The sequence below is a fragment of the Ruditapes philippinarum genome, unplaced genomic scaffold, assembly GCF_026571515.1.
Source record: "Ruditapes philippinarum isolate M1 unplaced genomic scaffold, ASM2657151v2 ctg742_1_1_1_1, whole genome shotgun sequence".
Taxonomy (NCBI): domain Eukaryota; kingdom Metazoa; phylum Mollusca; class Bivalvia; order Venerida; family Veneridae; genus Ruditapes; species Ruditapes philippinarum.
In genome coordinates this window covers 149,704-171,585 of record NW_026852967.1, presented here as the reverse complement: position 1 = coordinate 171,585, position 21,882 = coordinate 149,704, and the positions used below count along the sequence as shown (strand labels likewise).

The window sequence follows — 21,882 nt, the reverse complement described above, 5'->3', positions numbered from 1 at the left end:
AAAACTGACCGTCTTTTCCCGCGACGCCGTCGACGTCAGTAACAGGAAACGGAAGTGCGGAAAACAAACAACGCCGGATATGTAACAACGCGGAATTTAAAATGTGCATTTGAACAATAACTAATTGATGAGAATTTCTGAATATCGAGAAAACGACAAATCCGAGGACGGCGACGACTTCACATATTATGATATTGTTGACACGATTCGCCTTTTTTGGGAGATACTCCTAAATTTTCTCTGTCTTGTCCGGAACGCCATATTGTTCGTAGTAACATTCTATGGAAAGACACTTTCTAAATCAACAACATGTGTTAAATGTTTCCAAGGAATTCAAGAAAGGAAGTCACCGACAAAGATGTCTACAACGTCTACAGTAAGAAGATTCAACTCTTTGACAAAAAGTTATAGTTCTAGTGAGCCTGTACGGAATCTGCATAAGATAGGCACAAAAAGTGCGGACGCTAATGATGTATTCTATACCCAGTTGAAAGATTTGAAGCTTTTGGATTCGAATATCAGTAATAATGATGTAGATTCAACAATAAATAGCCAAGCGTTTACTGAACGGCGCTGGGACAGAACAGCGCCAAATGAATCAACCCTAGACATTAACAACAAGCAAAAAGATGAGATCGAGCCATATAAAGTAGCTCAATACAGGGAGGCAATTTTAAAGTACAGTCGAATTTCTTTCTCTGATTTTACATCTCTTTTTAATAAGTTTGTGAGAGAAAATGGACGCGATTTTTCAAAAGCCGATCTTCTACATTGGTTGAGTAGATTTACCAAGTTCATCTATTTGAAAAAGGAGATTAACGGTGAACCGAGGGAAGTAAGAGAACAGCTGTCATTCCGGGCGATTCAGAGTAAGAGAGATTCTCTCGCTGAAAGGCTCTACACCCTCCGAGAGGAAAATGAAATGAACCTATCCCTCGAGGAATTCTGCGAAAATTTGAGGAACTGCCATATAAACCCAATTAAAAAGTTACTCAGCGTAATCAAAGGTGGAGCCGGCGACATGATTCAACAAGAGAAAAACTTTAAAGAGAATATTTTTATGAAGACTAAACTCGAAGAAGGAATAAATTCTTACCAAACTGAAAGAAATTATCAAACTCGCACAGAAACGCTTGATCTTGAGAAAGAAAAGATATCCCAAAGAGAAACCGGAAACGTCCCTTTTCAGCAGAATACATCAAACAATCGAAGAAAGAAAACTCCAAAGTTTCAAAAGCCGCAGAAAGAAGCTGAAAGAAAAAAATGTCCTGATTTGATTGATTTTGAAAACATGTATCAAAATTCTAAATTACAAATGCAGAAAATTGACAATCAGCACCCTGCACCGAATAGGGACCCGGAGTCGTGCATAAGTACTTCTATTTATAGCACAGTGAACGGTTACGTAATAGTGTCACAGCACTTGGAAACAAGTGTTACTAAAAAGCTAGAAAACGCTCCTGTATTTCAACAATGCCGCTCAATCAGTTTTTATGTTGACTATTTAAATGAAACAGATCCACTTCCGGAAGGAGTTGAAATCAAACCACTGCCACCTGGTGGACTAGAGGAAGTCCTTAAAACCGGCCCACCTATGACCGATAATGAATATGCCGAGCTTGAAAAACTCCGTCTTTTATACGAAAAAGAAAGTCCTCAAGAACAGTGTACAGCTATGGAAACCTTAACAACTACAACTGCTCAAGAATTTGAAAATAGCATGTTTAAGGGGGATCCAAAAGTTTTAGCAAAAGAATTAAATGATGCAATGGCCAGAGAAAAACTAAACATATTTAAAGCTATTCCAAATTGTAAGTATATTATACTCAGTTTTAGCCGTTTAAACATTTAAAGGAGATAAATATGTCGTTATTATAAACTCGTCACATTGATAACCTTCTATGGCAGATACCGATAAGGGGAGATCACTGCGTCTTGATAAATTGGTCTTGAATAACCATTTCCCACGCATACAGGTGACAGCTTAATTAACCGGCGTGGACGTTTTAACTATATGTAAATTATGAAGTTTCATAAAGTTGAAAACGTGATTATATGAATCCAAAATTCTGAAAAGCTGCATTGCTAAATTCATTAAGATAAAGTTCCCCTTAACATGATGCATTTTTTCAACAATTTTGCTGAAGAAAGCACTAAACGCTTTACAAGGAGTCTCGTTAAAACAAAAACAGATTTAAGATGAAAACAAAAATTCTAAATATTCGCCACAGAGAACTCAGATAAGTATAGACATCCCTTCCTGTAAAAAAGTTAAAATTGATTTCCCTGGAGCATTTAATCCCTTTCTACCACAAGAGAACAATAATTTTCACTGTAGCCGGACTATATATCTGAATGCGGATGAAAAGAAAATCATAACTAAATGGAATAACAGGCAGAAATAAATGCTGTCATGCGTAAATTTTGCTTCTTTAGGAAAAGAAAGTCGATGTCACCATACATCATGATAAAAATGTTACAAAATTAGAGAAATTTAACAGAACTATATTTCAAAATTGATGATGTGACGCCATGATGTGATGACGTCACAAAGAAGAATGCGCGATGTTACGCGGCAAAATCAGTAAAAAATACTTAAAATCACTTAAAAAGCATGAAATAAAAAGAAAATTTATTTGTTTTACATATAAAATTGAAATACATTTCATTAGTGAACACCAGCTATTATATTTTCACTCGTGGTTACGCCACTCGTGAAAATATTGCATCTTGTGTTCACTCAGTGAAATTATATTTCAATCTTACATGCAAAACAATATAAACATAATTCAGTACTGGTATAGATCTAGATACTAACAGTAAAATACACGATATTTTTTAAGAAATAGAACAAAACACCGAAAGCCTCAGTGCACAGGCATTTAAATGTTTTGGGCTGACTGGGAGGTTACTATAAGGCTAAGAGGTCCGACGTACTGTGTGCTACTTCTTTTATTATAACTCATTTGCTAACACATACTGATGAAAGTTTAAGGGGGAGAAAATCATATTGTTTGAATAGCAAAATTTTTTTGTAAAATGTACTGAAAATTGTTGTCAGTGAGCTTGTATATTGCGTGCTTGTTTTAAGACATTCCCTATGGTTTACCCCGCTAAATTTTAGCGGTCCGACAAAAACATTATAGTTTCCGCTTAAGCGGCTACGGACCCCTGAACGTCATCGCGAATATTATAATATTTTAAGGCCCTCTTACACTTATATAAAAAAGAAAGGGGATGCATTTATGTAAGGTATAATACTGAATGATATAGACTCGATATTAAAATGGCACGAATTCTTAATGTTTTATTTCACACTATTTATGCCAAAATGAATGATAAAAGTATGTTTATTTCCATCAGACACTCTACCAGACAACGAAACAAAAACTGAAGAAGAACCAGGTCATAAAATGCGAAGATTTATACCAGTAAGGCGACGACTGCAGACGCAATCAGCAGAAAAAGAAGTAGCCACAACAGAGACTCAACCAAAAGAAACTTCACCTAATCAGATTAAAGAGATTACGTCAAAGAAAACCAAAAATACAAACGATGTTAACGTTCACAAACAAGACAAAAAACAAAACGACACTACAATTCAAGACACAATATTAACAAAGACACCGTATGAAGACGAGGAGCAAAATGACACCACAATTCAAAATAGGTCACCAAAAGATATCAAATTAAACGAAGCTGAAGCAAATATAACCAAAATTCAACAAACGGAACAAAAATGCATGTATAATCAATACACAGACCAAAATATTAACAACATGTGCACTCGAAAAACACAAGAACAGCAATTATTTGAAAAACTACCGCCCCTAAATTTTATTGACACTGACAAAACTGAAAACGAGGCTACCGAATCGACACAGGAACCTGCATTCTTGGAGACGAGTGCAACCGTAGATTACAGTCGTCACGTTGTTGAACCAAGCCATGGTGACCGTCCAAATAAAAAGAAGTTACAAAGTAGAATAAAAGAAAAGATAAAAACAAAAGGGGAAGCAAATAAACATTTGAAAGTAAAGAAAGAAAAACCTGCATACTATTACGAAGAATTCGAAGAAGATCTTGATTTATCAGTTGAAGACGGTAAAGATAATGAATTGGAGGATTCGGTTACAGAACAAAATGAAGAGCTTAATACGTCATCAACTGTCGTCTGCGCTACAGATCAACCACAGATTCTAGACAACAGAGAGTACATGATGGTACCCGAAGAAATAATCCGAATAACCGTGAGTAACAATTTTGACGGACTATTTTCACATGATCATTAAACACGCGTTTTGGTCACACAACATTTAATGAAAATATTTTGTATCGATTTAAACCAGTTTTAGAAAGTCTACGAGTTAGGGCATTGAAAAGTTTTTGAACATTCATCATGCTGTATTCTATGTTGTTGCTTTTACTGTACTAGCCAGACGTTTCAAATAACGCTAGTTTATCAGACATGTTGAAACTCTTCTTTGCCATTATCTTTGAATAGATAGAACGGTAACCAAAATAATATAATTCAAGTTCACGAGTGGAATGTATCTTGATCTTACATATAAAACAAACATAATATCTATTTATTTAATGCTTTTTTTAGGGATTTCAATTATTTTTTTACCGATTTTCTCCGCGTAACGATATGCGCTTTCATTTATGATGTCATCAAATCATGTCGTCACATTGTTCTTGTTAAATAAATAATCCTGTAAAATTTTATGAATTTTGTTTCATTTTTAAAATGATATATAGATCTATATGCATATATATTAAGGTAATAAATTTCAATATCTTATCGAAAAACACAAGGTAAACCGAAACTGATAATACATGACAAAATGTGTTTAAAAATTTAACGGTTAGCTATTCATAGCTAATCAAGAAATCATTATAATAGTCCGGGTAATCAATAAACTTTGTAACTTCATGTGAAATAACTTTTAACAATTCAGTAACAACAAATATAAAAAGAAATAAACAAAATCATATTCCTCCTGATTGCAGGATCCAAGACTTAAAGACATCGAAGACAAATATTCCCTAGCTTCTCCTCCCGATAAGAAAGATAAGAAGAAAAGAAAAGACAAGAAAGGAAAAGCTCCGAAGAGCATACCCATTTCATTTGTTTCTGATTTTCTCAATTGATAACAAAATAAGTATGTAAAATAAATTTGTAATATCGCTATGACTTCTTTGTTCACTTTTAGCCTTGCTTCTGTTTAATCACATATACTATACTGACAGTATAGTATTATTATCTAACGATGGTTAAGGGTCGACCTCTGGAGCCTTTGTCAGGATCACGAACTTGTTTTTCACTACGAATTCAAGAGTTCCAAAATTTAAAGGCCCATTACGCTTCAGAAATGATTTCATTTTTATTCATTCTCAAAAACTGTTTATTTTTGGTATCTAATTTTTCTATATACATGAACTATCTTTTGCATCTTTGGCAATTGGTAAAATTAAAGTGAATTAAAGTCAAAACACTGCCTTGTCTAAATATTTCTAAATGTTCTATTAAACTCAAAATTAAAATTTACGAAACTTTTTTGCAATGAGGAAAGTTTTTTTTGGCGGTTTATGATTTATTATCAAGGGAGACAACCAGTGTTATGGACAATGATATCTCTATGTTTACTTAATTAACAGCATGTGTTCTCAACATAGTACTGATCACGTGGACCAATCAACTGCAAAATAATACCGAGACAATAATTTATTCAAAAGTTCTAACACAAATATAAACAACCTACAAATAATTAAGTTTTCCAATGATCTCCCTTTGTTTAACAACGTCATGACGTCATAGTCATGTTTGACGTCGTTTTCAAGCAACGAAGACATACTGTACCTCTGCGTTGACTACTGCAACTTATTTCATAATGGCTGAAGAAGATAAAACAGGATGTTTCGCTTGGTGTGTGAGAGCGAAACAAGCATGTAATAAAAGAGTAAGTGATACACTAAGATTTGTATAACAAAGTATTTTAGAAAGGGAATGTACTTACATATGAGTATCTAAGTTTAATTAATTGTATTATTATTTAAAAACTGATAAATGAATGAATGAATGAATGAATGAATGAATGAATATGTTTAGAAAGAAAGAAAGAAACAAACAAACAAACAAAGAAATAAACAAAAAAATATAAATAAAATGAAATAAACCCAGGCCTATGTGGACATCTTCAAGCAGCAAACAAGTATTAAACACAAAATATTAAAATCAATCAAGGACAATTTCTGGACATGAAATTGGTAATCGTAGTTTTCGCTCAATCATATGGCACAGTCGTGATTTCTTAAGATAACTTCAGAAATTATCCAACCGGATTATAATCCGTGTTGCTTTGTGTTAACAGTGGGCTCGAACAATGAACCGACTCCGTCGCCGCTTTTACGCCAGACGAGGCCAACGAGTGGATCCTGAGACGGACTTAGATGAGGCAGGGGCACGGGATATGGTGTTGTCCAAGAATTATATTGATATACCTGATATGTTTGCCGCAAAAGACACGGTCACAGGTTGATTTTTTACAATTTATTGGCATCTTATTTCCTGTAATGCTAATTTTGTCTTAGCACAAATGAATGCTACAAGTTTGCAAAGTAATCAAATTGGTGTCCCAAATAAATCTTAGTTTCATTCAATGGTGTAATATTAAGAGACCAAAATTTAATGTAATTAAAGACGTGCAAGACTACACATTGATACTCTTATAAAGTATTTTTTTCTAAAATACTAAGAAAGAATTGAGTCTCTCTTGATAACAATATAATTTTATTAGGACATTTAAGCAGAACAACTTCTTACATAATACACTCACCTTTATCTAAAAAAGTGCTCGTGCACTTATTATTTTTTTTTGCTGAATATATCAGGAGCTTAAATTTTGTTTCTAAGAATAAATATGTATATTACATTTTTGACAAAATTGATTAGTTTTTTTACTTACTTTTTAGCTGATGATTGTGTGGCAAGACTTCTTCAAGCAGCCGCCGAAAAATTGGCGTCTGAAGCACAGTTGCTAAACAACCGCAACGTTATCCAAATGGACGCAGACGATAATATTTCCACGACATCTAGTGTGACCAGTCGTAAGTTATTGCCTGATTCTTTATTAATATGTTTTTTTTTACAATAAAGACGTTTTAGGTGATAGTTTAATATTGTTACTTTAAGGTGAAAATAAAAACAAAGTCCTAAAGTACCCGGTTATGCAGGGACACTTTTTACATATTAACAAACACTGACACAACGTAATATTTCCGAAACCATTGAATTTGATAAGATTTTTAGCCGTGTCACGACAAAACCAACATAGTGGGTTTGCGACCAGCATGGATCCAGACCAGCCTGCGCATCCGCGCAGTCTGATCAGGATCCATGCTGTTCGCTTTCAGTTTCTCTACTTATAAAAGAGTTGGTAAGCGAACAGCATGGATCCTGATCAGACTGCGCGGATGCGCAGGCTGGTCTGGATCCATGCTGGTCGCAAACGCATTACGTTGGTTTTGTCGTGACACGGCTCAAATGATGTGTGTGGCGCCGTTATATACATGTTTCAACGCCGCTAAATGTTGCAGAACTTGTCGCCATTGAATGTCGCAAAATCTTCTGCAGTTAAATGTCACAATGATAACGTTTACTGTCGAACGGTTTTCCCTTGCTGTTAAATGTCGCAACACTACCGTTTAATGTCGCAAGATGTAAAATGAAGTTAGCTAGTGGTATTAAATTACATGTATATTAAGTATTGAGTAAATGTTTGTACTTAATATTTAGTAACTTTTGGACATCAATGAATGTCCTGATTAATCTGATGAACTCAAAATAAAAAAATGCTTTTTAAAGTGGATTTGTTTCCAATGGGCATTTTTTTTTCAAGAAATATTTCAAATATTGATAAAAACAATAGAAACGTATATCATTTGGGTATTCTTACAAAATATTTCTTATAAAAAAGTCTATCTAGTTCTACATGATTTAATACATGACATTTATATGATGAATTACTAATTCTTTGTTCCATCAACATCCACATATTAGCGAGCTCGACGAGCTGGCCCGAAGGGCCTGCTCGCAAAGCGAGCTTTACGGTAACGCGAGTACCTGCTAAGTGATGGTTTTGAAAACTTTCGTCCAAAGTAACGAATTTGACACATCGCAACCTTTCGAATTGAAAGATAACGATAAAAACTGAGGAATTCTGACTGTAAACGGATGTGTAGACTGGTCACCCGCGCACGTCTATGGGAACCATAATTGGACAGGGAACCAGAATAACGGAAGCTGTGTATAAAAAATGAAAATCGAAGGCGCCATTTTGTTTTGAAAAATCTGATAAATAAAAACATTTTTTTTGTCAAATTTTGTTGTGAAAACTATCTAGAATGAAAGAAAATGGTCTAACTAAGAAAATGAATCCGAACACCAATATCTTTTATTCAGTCGTTAACGCTGTACAGACGTTTAAAGTGTTGTTTACGTGACGTCACAGCGTAGCGCCAAACAGCACGTGCAAAACAAACAAATCAAGTACACTAATTTAATGTCGCAAACGTGTTAAGTATTACATTTATTTCACTTAAAAAAATCTTTATTTCGCTTGAAAAATTATAGAATGAAATAAAATAAACAAAGTTTTATCAACGTTTTCAAAACTCGTTATTCATTTCACGACAGGGGCGGAGCCATATTTAACACAGTACGTGTGACGTCACACGCACTCGTCACTGCATTTGAAATAAAAATGAGCTTTCATACAAGTACATCGAGCTCGCTTTGAGGCTTTGCCTTTTTCATATTATTCTTTCATTATCACACACGATACTAAATACAATTTACTATCAGCATCAATATTTATGTTAAATCCATACTTTCTAAGACGAAATCACATTAAATGTCCTTTTTGTTTTCAATTAAACTGTGAAAGGAAAAAATTAAAGTAATAGTATGAAACTATTCTACATGTTAAGTGTATTTATAATACTCATGTTTTAAGTATACTTACGCAACTAGACTATAGTCTGTCCCATCAAATTTGAACATTCCATTTTTTATTTAATATAAAAGTAAAATCATTTAAATTAATGTCATGTTAACCCTGACGTCAATATCTCTAGGCATGTTTTTCATTTTTTTCATAAAGTCACGAATGTTGTCAAAATGCTAAAATTATATTTTTTCCCGTTGACTTACGTTGTAACCTGACGTGACGTCCATTTCAAAATGGCGGCGCCCATATAGACGTCCAAACTCCTCACAGTGATTACCTCCCTTGGCAGAATTGTAATCACTGCCTTCAAAGACGTCACATGATGATGAAAGTCACATGACGTAACGTCGAAATTCAAATGTAAATATCGACCGTTACAAAGAAAATCTAACGTTATTTTTCTCTTTCTGTTTTATTTTTAACTTTTGGTGCCTACGTTCGATATAGTTTATCAAAAAATTATCGAAAGTATACAAAATAACGAAAAATAAATTCAAAAGCTAAAAAATATAAAATATCAAAATATCGTCTCGGAAGAAAATAATCTCATAATTTTTAAAATTATTTCTAAATATTCATATTATTTATTTATTTATTCATAAACATTGTTAAATAAATGAGAGAAAACTTATCTGATAGATAAAAGCAGTAGATAAAACAATTTTTGAAAAAATATAGTATATCAGAAATTCTGATATATCGGGACCTTGGTGGCAGAGATCTACGCCGAAGAATTAAGGGGAGATCACTGTGTGGAGATTGATAGACGTCATTTAGGGTTCGTCTCACAATTAGCGTGAAATATACTCGGTAATTATAAAAAAATAATATGAAAAAGGCAAAGCCTCAAAGCGAGCTCGATGTACTTTTTACGTGAAATAGTATGAAACAATCGCTCATTTTTATTTCAAATGCAGTAACGAGTGCGTGTGGCGTCACACGTACTGTGTTAAATATGGCTCCGCCCCTGTCGTGAAATGAATAACGAGTTTTGAAAACGTTGATAAAACTTTGTTTATTTTATTTCACTCTATAATTTTTCAAGCGAAATAAAGATTATTTAAAGTGAAATAAATGTAAAACTTAAAACGTTTGCGACATTAAAATAGCGTACTTGTTGATTTGTTTGTTTTGCACGTGTTGTTTGGCGCTACGCTGTGACGTCACGTAAACAATACTTTAAACGTCTGTACAGCGTTAACGACTGAATAAAAGATATTGGTGTTCGGATTCATTTTCTTAGTTAGACCATTTTCTTTCATTCTAGATAGTTTTCACAACAAAATTCGACAAAAAATTGTTTTTATTTATCAGATTTCAAACAAAATGGCGCCTTCGATTTTCATTTTTTTATACACAGCTTCCGTTATTCTGGTTACCTGTCCAATTATGGTTCCCATAGACGTGCGCGGGTGACCAGTCTACACATCCGTTTTAAGTCAGAATTCCTCAGTTTTTATCGTTATCTTTAAATTCGAAAGGTTGCGATGTGTCCAATTCGGTACTTTGGACGAAAGTTTTCAAAACCATCACTTAGCAGGTACTCGCGTTACCGTAAAGCTCGCTTTGCGAGCAGGCCCTTCGGGCCAGCTCGTCGAGCTCGCTATTATCCTTATTCACTTACTGGTCAAAAGCTAAAGGTTATCATTAAAATGAAAAATGACAACAAAGTTGGAGTCAAAAAGGCAATTTTACTAGCAAACCATTATTTAAAATAATCAAAATCATTTGAAGTGAAAATATCAGTAAGGTTTATAAATTCTAACACACAAAGATTTAATTAGTTACCATGATATAATGTCGTATTTCATATTTTTTTAAGAAAGTGATTTGATTATAGCTTTTCAATCAAGCGCGTCTTGAATACCGCAACGCGTCGTAGGGGAGCGGGAATACCAGCTAGAAGACTATAAAAATGGTTCTTCGCTAATCAATGTTTAATTTAAATAATTCTGAAGTTGTCTGAATTCTGTCCATTAGAGTGCAACACGTCTATTCAAAAATTAATAAAGTGACCACGTTCGATGGGATACAAAAATATGTTACCCTTCTTATTTCGGGTGCGATGTTCGTGCGCTAAAACTTTCCGTAGGTTTCAACTTTCACAAGAAAACGCCAACAAATACTACATTATCATGCAAATCTGACAAAAAATATTTAGAAAACTGATTCACTATACGTTCAGCATTTGTTTGCTTGTTACCACAGTGTCTACTTTAACTAACTCCGTCGCTAACGGGAGACTCGCGTTCGGGGAAAATGTAAATTATAAGAATATAATATTATGCTTTCTAGTTTAAGCAATCAAACGTAGGCCTATTCAATTTAAGCTCGTAAATACATGTTTAACTTTCCGTCTCGCAATTCAACAAAATGTCCAGAAATACCGGCAGTGATTTGATATTATTTAGAGAAAGTTTGAATTGGAGTGTTCAATAAGCGACAATAAGTGGTTTTTTTGTAGACACAAAATGTTACATGTATATGTTAGTGTTCATCCGTGCTGTTCTACAGAAATTAGAAACTTCGACAGGAGCTATAGCGACAGGAGAATGTTTCTAATTTCTATAGAACAGCTAAAGATGAACACTAACATATTTATAGTCAAGCTTTATTTGGCCCTTGATTACGTCACTACGCGGTACTATGAAGCACTATGAAAAATAGAAGGCGACTATGAACGGATTTCAATATAGTATTGACTTTTTTTCTTCTATGAAAATTAACACACATGATTTTTAAGAAATACAGCGTTTTTGAACATTGGATGACAAATAAAGCTGGACACTAAATAATCCTTTTGTTTATATGAAGGGTAGATCGAGTCAAAGAGAAACATCGAGTGACGTTCTCAATAATTTTAGCTTTCCTAAAATTTTAAAATATTCAGTGTTTTACAAAAACAATAGATCTAAAATCTAGCATATTTTTCGCAGGAGAAAAATACCACGTATTGTATATTTTGTAGATAAAAGAGTAAGATTTACAGAAGTCTTGAATAACGATAAATATGTAGGGAAACTATTTCTGAGAAATATAAAAAATGTTCAAAAACATAAAATCAAAACGAATTTTATATGTAGGATCTAGTTAATGAAAGAATTATTGTACTGTTGAAGATTCATGTCATTTTAAGTGTGTTTAAAATTATTTTTAAATGTTAGAAATCTATCAAACGTTTTATATTATTAATATATGAATTGAACGTGGAATTTGCAAAATCTGGGTTTACAAAAATTATTTTAAATGCCATCAAGACAAATTTATCTCAATGCTTAAAATTATCTGTTTGAGGTTACATATGCCTAACCGCCCTCTGTCAATGCCGCAACTGTAATCATCCATAAAAAGCGCGAGACATTTTTGTTACGTCATATATTTCGTCAATTGTTGTTGACGTAATAAAGTTTTTTTTCGTCAGGAATCCATAAGCATTGTGATGTAGACAACTAAAATTGATGGGCCGTTCTTGAATTATGGATTTGGAACATAATGAATTATGATGTGTTTCATTTACATATTTCATTTGCTAACCCAGATAACTCCACAAATTGAAGAATGTTTTAATAATGAGACGGATTATCAGTTTAAATAAACTGGATCATCAAAAGTGTAGGAGTCATGACTCATGTCATTAAGGATTTTTGAAGTCAAAAAGTGGGATCTACGGAACTGGATAGAAACTGGCAATGAAGGAATAGATATATGCGAATTTGTCGTGACGTTTATAAAGTTCATCGGATTCTAGATCTATTAAGCTTAAAATTAAGTGCAATTTCTAGATCTACTCCATGTGACTCGGTGTTCTTGTTGCTTATTTCTCATCAGGGTTCCCACGCTGTCCGGGAAAACGGGAAATGTCCGTGAATTTGAAAACAGGAGCTCCCGGCCTTAAAAAGTCCGGGAATTAGTGTTGTAACATAAAAAAGTCCGGGAAGGTACGGGAATTAGTCTGGAAAAGGGGAGGTAAGTCAAAAAAACCAAAATGGCCGTCTTAACACAGTATATTGACTTCCGCATCTTGAATGTTGATGATTTTTCGATTTATATGTGTTTTGGGAGGCCAAGTTTGACATTTATGAGATTTGTCATTTATTTTCTGGTTACTATTGGGGTTTTGTTTGGAAAATCTAGTAAGACAGTCACAAATCGACCTCAAGTTTGCTTGATTGGCCCGTGCTAAGATGAAAGCTCACCTGCTCACAGGTCTGGTTGTTTCCTTGGGCAAATTTTTGTATCCTAATTGCTCACAACCATGCAAAAAGCCAAAGGTAAATTAATATAAAATAAACAAAAGTATTACATATGTGAACTATAATGTCAAGGCAGAGCACAGCCAATCGGCCACACCATATTTGGGTAGCACAAAATACCAAAATATAGCCAAAATATACTAAAAATAAATGTGTTTTACTAAAAAAAGTGCTGTTTTAATCATGAATACAATATACACTTTCACTAAGATGTAATCAAACGTACCCAAAATATACATTTTTGAACCAAAATATACCCAAATACAGTATACTCCATAAAAGCTATTAAATGAAAAAAATAATACGAATGAACTTGTATGTAATTTTAACAAAATTATACCCTACAAATTTAAATGTGGACAACAAATATTATATCTTGCAAGTACATTTGCCTATTCATTAATGAACCTAACAGTTAGATAAGCAAATGTTACAATTTTTTTTTCTTACAACATCTGAACTGCCAATTTCAATGGAATGAATGAAAGTTATAGTTGGCTAAGTCATATTATTTTTTTGTAAATACAACATTTAAACATGAAAGTTGTGAAATTTTGAATGTAGAAACACCTGCAGGCAGTTTTCATATACCCTTCAGTGTGACATGCTTTTGCCATTCTATGAAGTCTTAGTGGACTGAGGTCAAATGTGAGGTTACTTATTAAAGTACTATGAATATCTGGTGAAAAAGTGATCCCTTGGAAGCATTAAACACAGCAAAATTACATGAAAATTGCAGACAACCTGCAAAAACAGTTGCTGTCACAAAGTGCATTACATTATTTATAGACACTGAATGTATTTCTTAGATAGAGTTAGATTTATGTCATGAACTACATGTATTATATTGGTGTTATTAAATGTTGTTATAAACATTACCATGAACATATTCATAGGACAAAAAAATCAAATAGCTTGAAATTTAATCTTCTAAAAAGTCCTTAAAAAATCAAAAAAGGTCCTTGATAAGTCCTGGAAAAGTCCTTAAATTTTCAAAATATCTAAGAGTGGGAACCCTGTCTCATTTTTTAAAGTTTTCCATCATGCATTGCAACTAAACCGTTACATCTTGTAGATCCAGCTTTGTAAAATAATCATGAAACAACCCCGAGAACCTCATGTATATATTAGAAACATGACACGTGCTTTCTCCCGTTCATCTTCAAATGAAGAGTACTTCGGCAATGGCTACGGAAAATAAACAACAGAGATTTTCCATAGAGAAATCAAAATTGGCTTTCACAAGAAAAGTAGACACTTTACAGTAAAATCCTGAAAAATCTCGAGGGTGACTTTTTTTTAGTTTACAAAAATGTTTTACTTTTTATTCAACATCGTTTTGTTAATTCATACCAGGCAAAAGTTCATTTCCATTTTTAATGGGACAGACTATACTGTAGTGTCGATCTACATGCCCCTCGTTTCTGTGGGTTCAAATCCCGCCAGGGACTTAGAAGATTTTTTTTTCATGTGAGGAAGCTAGAGACATGGGTGGTTCTACTTTTAAAAGTTTCCTTTCGTACACGGACAGGCACCGGAGGTCTTCATACCTGTATAGCTGGAAAGTCGCTATATGACCTTACTGTGTTGGCGTGACGTTTTTAATATAATTAAGAGTTTGTATAGAAGTTTTAATGACTTATTAGGGGAAATAAAAACCTAATAAGAAGTTACAACGTTCAAATTAGGATTTTATTTTACATTGAAGACCCTTTTAATTAATATTTTATTTTCCAGCTCCTAATTTTGTTTATTATTTCTCCTAATTTGGCTTTTTAAAACTTTTTATTAAGAGTTACAAATTTGTAATTAGGCTTATTTATCCTAATTATGAGTGTCGAAGTCGAAATAAGGCTTTTGTAACTCCTAATTAAAAGTTATAAATCCTTGTTAGGATTTTAAAAATACTAAAAAAGTAACAAAGTCCTATTTAGGATTTTGAACCTCCTTTTTAGTTAAGCAGGGCTTTTTTTAAAGAACATTAAATTTAAAGCGATCTTAAAGCGATCTTAAAGATGTTGTAATTTAATTAGAGTTTTCGACCATGCGACCACATACATGCATCGAGGACAATTCAGGAAAGTGACCGTGCGACCACATACACGCATCACAAGATTCCCCTTCTCATACGAGAAAGGGACAAAGAGTTGTCCGCCCTTTTTTTAAAGGGCAGACTGAAAAAGTTGTCCGCCCTTTTAATAAAGGGCAGACTAAAATTATGCCTTTTCCTTATAGTTATTGATAAGGAGGCTAATTTTCACAGATATGTCTTAAATTGGTTTATATACGATAATAGTAATGCAAACTAAACGGGTATCGTCTTTCACCCAATTAAGTCCGCTTTGAAATTTTAAAAAGATCATATTTAATTTTTTGGAAAATTTTGAGTTTACAGTTTTTTTCTACTTTTCATTCTATGTTTTTAACATAATTGTTTCATTTTTTTGTTGAAAAAAACTTTTGCATATATCAAATATGGGAGATAATCATAGTTCACACTTTGCAAATTTTAACCTGGGGACATTCTATTTCATTGCTATATCATATGCTTGTAATAGATTAGGTAGTGTGTAATGGGCTGTATGAAAAAAATAGATTAAACTTGAGCCGGCCGTCAATTTTGACACTGGTAAGACTTTACATATTTGCAAGCCTTAATTATCTTAACCTGCTGACTGTTCAACCTTCCACTAAAAAAAAACAACAACAAAAACCTGTCTATCAATCTGCGAATATCAAGATAGAATTTTCTAAAGTTAGCCACAGGTATTCGGCGTGTGTCAAAGACCATAATGACCACCCCTCCCCTCTCCCACCATCCCACATGCTACAACCCGACTACCTTATTAATTAAAAAAAAATTGACTACTATATAAATTGACAATTTTTATTACATGCTTTTCGGTGGTTTATAGAAATATCAGTGATATAAAACTGGTAATTTCACTGTTTGAAACAGTAAAATTACCACTTTGATAATTTCACTGTTTTGAATTTAAGCCCCTTACGTTGTTTCAGTGAAATACCAGCGTGCACAGTACTGGGTACCAACTCAATGACGTGCCGTCGTAAATGACGTCACGTTGTATTATTATTTGGCGCGCTTTTCATTCAGTATTAGGTTTAATGTCTTTTTAAAACGTTTCTTTGCATGAAATAAAAAGAACATTTGTTCAGTTTAGTGTAAGATTAAAATATATTTCACCTTGTGAACATCAAAGTTCATATTTCACTCGTGGCTGCGCCACTCGTGAAATATACCTTTTGGTGTTCACTCGGTAAAATATATTTCGATCTTACACTGAACTACACAAATATCCTCTATATATAGTCATCAAAATAAAATGAATTTTTGACACACACCGAATACCTGTGAAGTTAGCTATAAGTAAAGAGCTGGTTCAGTTTGCACGGATGTTTAGTCTGGCTTACATGTATCTCCATACTGGTAAAATACATATGAATAAATCCAGTTATGAACTTATACGAATATAATATTCTATTTATCACATACAAAAAATAAAATACTGTTTATTATGAAAAAGATTTATTTTTTTCATTGACGCGCTCATAGTGTAACGTTAACATTGCAGCGTTACACAATGAGCGAAATGAATCTTTTTCATATTAAAAAGTATTTATTTTTTTGTTGTGTGATAAATAGAATATTATATTCGTGTAAGTTCATAACTAAATATATTTAACTCGTTGAAAAAAATAATGTTATGCTTGCCAGAGGCTCGTATAATATGATTTTATTGAGCTCGTCCAATAGTGATGAACCTACACTCATTCAATACCCTCTATTTATGTTATTTTTATTTATACAGATGTGCATGGAATTGTATCAAACGGAAAGAATGGTCAAGGACTTCCAAATGATTAAAATGTAAGTACATAATCATATATGAAATTTTACCAGTAATATTGAGGGTGAATTAAAGTTCGTATCATACTTCTTATAAGACAGTTTCCATAATTATCTAGAAAATAGGTCATTAAAAGCTAGTTTCATTACAGGCAATTAGTAAACCAACAAATAGTCAAATAACGTACAGTCAAACTTGTATTAACCGACTGCGCAAGAGACACACACAAATGGTCGATTAATGCAACGGTCTCTTTACATAAAGCATGAGAAAAAGTTAAAAAAAAAAATATTCATGAAATCTTTGCTTTGTGGGGGGGGGGGGGACTTCATTTATATAAAACAAGTACTCATTGCAACGATCTGAAAGTCTAAATAGACGCTGAAATAAAAAAATAACTTTCTGATATTTATTGACAAAATGGTTTTGATCGATTACGTACATGTTTGCCATTTTTTCAAGAATTTTTAAGCTACTCCATTTTTTTCTTGTATCATAAAAAATATTTTTATCATTATTCAACAAATAGACAAATAAAGTATATTTTTATCAATAATTAACAAATAGACACATATAGTATAGTTTTATCATTATTCAACAAATAGACAAATAAAGTATATTTTATCATTATTCAACAAATAGACACATATAGTATATTTTTATCATTATTCAACAAACAGACGAATGAAGTATATTTTTATCATTATTCAACAAATAGACAAATAAAGTATATTTTTTATCATTATTCAACAAATAGACATATAAAGTATATTTTTATCATTTTTCAACAAATAGACATATAAAGTATATTTTTATCATTTTTCAACAAATAGACATACAATGTATAAGGTATTTCTTTATTTGGATCCTACCATTATTTCACAACAGAAATAAACATATTATCTTTTTAATATAAGACTTTATTATTAAGTAGCTATATCTCATCTAATTTGAATCAATTAGGATTTATAAATAACGATCCTTTTCTCTCTTTTCTTTTCAGGCGACAAGACACAATCACCCCTTTACATACATTTTTATATTATTTTGTATTGAGAGCTTTATTAATTTCTGCATTTTAATAAATTGGTTGTTATTTCAATAAAGGCGTTGTTCAATATTGTTAACTGTTTGCTGGCGGGATCGGCTTTACTTTTGATTTTGTAACATAACCCAAAAGATGGCATTTTATTCATAAAATTTTCGAAACGGGTGATAACCTCTATTAAGACTACTTTAAGATCTATACCCGATTAATACTCATGACAATGCAGAGTCTGTTTCATGCGTCGCTATGACATTGACCTTAATATGACGTCAAGGTCAATAGGTCTATCTTACAGACCATTGACAATGCCCATCAGAATTTCATATACTTCTCAAGTAAATAGTACTCTAGATAAAGGTAATTACAGACCTGTTAGTATCCTTCCAATTTTATCTAAAATCTTCGAAAGGTCTATTTATACCCAACTAACTGACTTTTTCAATGACCATTTTAATACTTACTTATCTGCTTTTAGACCAGGTTACGGCTGTCAAAGCACTCTACTTAAAATAACTGAAGACTGGAAAAGATCACTGGATGAAAACAAATACATAGCAGCTATTTTAATGGATTTGTCAAAAGCCTTTGACTGCCTACCCCATGACCTCCTCATGAAACTTAGATGTTATGGGGTCTCCGACCATGCCCTAGATTTATTAACAAATTATTTAACAAATAGGAAACAGTGCGTCAAACTTGGATCAAATTTAAGTTCTTTCAAAGATATTTATAAAGGGGTTCCTCAAGGTTCTATTCTAGGCCCTGTATTATTTAACATATTTTTAAATGACATTTTTGATTTTGTACACAAATGTGATCTTTATAATTATGCAGATGACAACACTTTATCGTGCAGTGACACAAACATTGACAATGTTGTTGAATCTTTAGAGTCAGATAGTCAGTCATTAATACAATGGTTTTCGGACAATCATATGAAAGCAAACCCCGACAAATTCCAGGCTATTGCTATTGGTAAAAAAACTAGGGATCAAAATATTAGTTTCAATTTAAATGATAGTACAATCCAATGTGATGAATCTGTTTAAACTTCTAGGGTAACTTTTGATTTTAAACTCAAATTTGATAATCATATTTCTGATATCTGTAAAAAAGCCTCAAAAACAACTAAACGTGCTAAAGAGAATAGGTAAAAATTTATGTAAATTGGGGAAATTGAACATATATTACTCTTTTATACTGTCAAACTTTAATTACTGCCCTGTCACCTGGCACTTCTGTGGAGAAAAGTACACAAAAAAACTAGAGAAAATTCAAGAAAGAGCATTAAGATTCATTTATGATGACTATCAATCAGACTATGACTCACTTTTAATAAAATCTAAACTACCAAATTTAAAATTAAGACGAATCAGAACTATAGCCCTCGAAATTCATAAAATTATTCATAAACAAGGACCAACATACTTACATGATCTTGTTAATATAAAATCTCATTCTTTTAATTTTAGGTATAAAAATGTAGCCATTATCCCTCAGGTAAGAACCACCAGTTATGGCAGCAACTCTTTTCGTTCCTATGCACCTAAACTATGGAATTCACTTCCTCAACACCTCAGAATGGAAGTGAATTATGACCAATTTAAAAGTTTAATTGGTGCATGGAATGGAGAGAGTTGCTCATGTACTTTCTGTCAATAAACCTGCATTATAGTTTAGCTCCATCTTCAGTTTTGTTTCTTGCCTGCTTTCTTTTGTTTTGCTGCTTACTTACATGTATCTGTTTATTTCACATTTGGATTAAATTTTGTTAATATTCTCAACATAAATGATTATGTACATGTATTATTTTTCCAATATGCTTGAATTTTTGTTTGCTTATTGTCAGCTTTTTGCGAAGTTTGCTTATTGAGGAGGCTGCTGATCACTTCTTGCAAATTTTGAATTGGGGATCTTTATGTATAAAACCTAATTAGTGGTAACAGTTTTGTGATCCTTTTCATTCCCTGCGGTCTGGAGACCGCAGGGTATTGGTACGCGTTTAACTTTTGAGGCATGGAGGAGCACGTGACCTGTTTTCGGTACATGGAGGAGCATGTGATCTGTAAACCGTATACGATTGGTTAATTGACCTTTTCGAAAACCCAGCTAAATACCGTTTGCCGGTACGTTACGGATTTACCTGTAGGGAATTAGTCCGAATTACACCTAATTGAGAACAAAAATCTATTACGTGATATTTCTAATTTTCTATTATTATTTTACCGTTTAAGGTGGAAAAACTTGAATGATGTGTTTGAAAATTATCAATGTTTCTTTAATATCTATCTCAAATTTTACAAACAATAAATTGTTTATACTGAAAATCTACAAAATTAAAATATTCGTAGTGGCATCTGCCTTAATCATGTTAATAATTAGAGATATTTTCTGCGTAAACTTGTGTGTTTACTTTATTTATTTTTTGCTCGGAATTATTCATAAAATGGTAGGCCTATTTAATCATTTCTTGAAAAGAAATAATTGTTTTATGTTCGATCATCTCCGGTCTTCAACGGTCACATGCAGTTTCCAAAGACCTTCTTCTATATTGTTCGATTATTGTCAACTATATTCCTGTTACAAACGTTTATTTATCACCCCGCCCCCCCCCCCCCCCAACTAATGTTGAAATAGTTAAATGAAATATCTTTATATCATTAAAATGTTCACCGCAGGAAACCATTTTACTTGTTTTCAATATTGTATTTCCTTTCTTTTATAGCAGTCCAGTCTAGGCCTGGGTCAATATCAGCAATATCCACCCACTTTTAATGTAATTTTATTTTATGTATGTGCTAATATGTTCCGCATTTTATCTAGATATATATTATTTTATTCACTTATGATACAGTAAAGAACTTTTAAGCCTATCCTTAGCATAGCATTACTATTTATTAATTATTATTATTTTATTTTAAATTATAACATTTAGTGTCTACATCCCATATTATAGTAATTTAACTTGTCTTTTACCATTTGTCTTTCAAAGTTTATCTTAATGTGCTTCTTTTATGAGTTTTATGTTTATATCATTATGCATGTATGTCGGTCAAAAGCTATACATAGCTTATGTTTTGTAAAATGTTATATATATATACCGACAATAAATAAATGTTGATTTGATTTGATTTGAAAAAAGTTATTGGTGAGGCGAAGAATTTACATTAATTGTCACTGTGACCTTGACTTTTGGCCAAAGGACCTAAAAATGCAAAAGTGGGAATCCTCTGCACATGTACAATGTCCATTTTAATGTACAAAAATTGACATAAACCTTCTCACGTGATTGATTGCATAAGTATTTTGCATTGCGACTATGACTTTGACCTTTCACCCTATGACCTTTAATCATTACGGGTCATATACTAGTTATGACCAATATATACTCACCTAGTAATGATCAACTTCCACATCAAATCTTAGGACTGTATAAAAAGTGCTTTCTTGTTATACGTTGGACAAGCTTTTAGCTGCGAAGGTCACGGTGACATTGACCTTTGACCTAATGTCCTTAATAACTACGAGCCGTGACCAACCTCCAACCCATTCTTATGGATTTTGGCAAAAGAGTTCCAACAAACTTTGAGTAGTCAATGTCATCTTGACTTTTGACCTTATGACCTAAAAACAATTGAGTTGATCTATTAGCCATGGGCAATGTCCCTACCAATTTACATAAATCATGACTTATTCCTTCT

General features: G+C 32.7%; 2 protein-coding genes across 2 annotated transcripts; both read left to right on the top strand.

Annotated features, from left to right (window-relative positions):
* The first annotated feature begins 40 nt into the window (after positions 1-40).
* Positions 41-5,194, top strand: LOC132729633 (uncharacterized). The gene is made up of 3 exons (XM_060715443.1): positions 41-1,811; positions 3,364-4,250; positions 5,014-5,194. The coding sequence occupies exons 1-3, from the start codon at positions 128-130 to the stop codon at positions 5,152-5,154; spliced, it is 2,712 nt and encodes a 903-aa protein (XP_060571426.1). The 5' UTR covers positions 41-127; the 3' UTR covers positions 5,155-5,194.
* Positions 5,195-5,743: 549 nt separating this feature from the next.
* On the top strand, positions 5,744-7,201 carry LOC132729533 (uncharacterized). Its single transcript, XM_060715308.1, has 3 exons — positions 5,744-5,963; positions 6,375-6,537; positions 6,976-7,201. Exons 1-3 carry the CDS (start codon positions 5,895-5,897, stop codon positions 7,155-7,157), a joined length of 414 nt encoding a protein of 137 aa, XP_060571291.1. The 5' UTR covers positions 5,744-5,894; the 3' UTR covers positions 7,158-7,201.
* The last annotated feature ends 14,681 nt before the right edge of the window (positions 7,202-21,882 follow it).

Excerpts from the sequence above, each read along its gene's own strand:
- LOC132729633 (XM_060715443.1), top strand. The coding sequence starts at position 128 with ATGAGAATTTCTGAATATCGAGAAAACGACAAATCCGAGGACGGCGAC. Across the intron at positions 1,812-3,363 it reads ATTTAAAGCTATTCCAAATT|ACACTCTACCAGACAACGAA; the intron begins GTAAGTATATTA and ends TATTTCCATCAG. Across the intron at positions 4,251-5,013 it reads AAGAAATAATCCGAATAACC|GATCCAAGACTTAAAGACAT; the intron begins GTGAGTAACAAT and ends TCCTGATTGCAG.
- LOC132729533 (XM_060715308.1), top strand. The coding sequence starts at position 5,895 with ATGGCTGAAGAAGATAAAACAGGATGTTTCGCTTGGTGTGTGAGAGCG. Across the intron at positions 5,964-6,374 it reads AACAAGCATGTAATAAAAGA|TGGGCTCGAACAATGAACCG; the intron begins GTAAGTGATACA and ends TTGTGTTAACAG. Across the intron at positions 6,538-6,975 it reads CGCAAAAGACACGGTCACAG|CTGATGATTGTGTGGCAAGA; the intron begins GTTGATTTTTTA and ends CTTACTTTTTAG.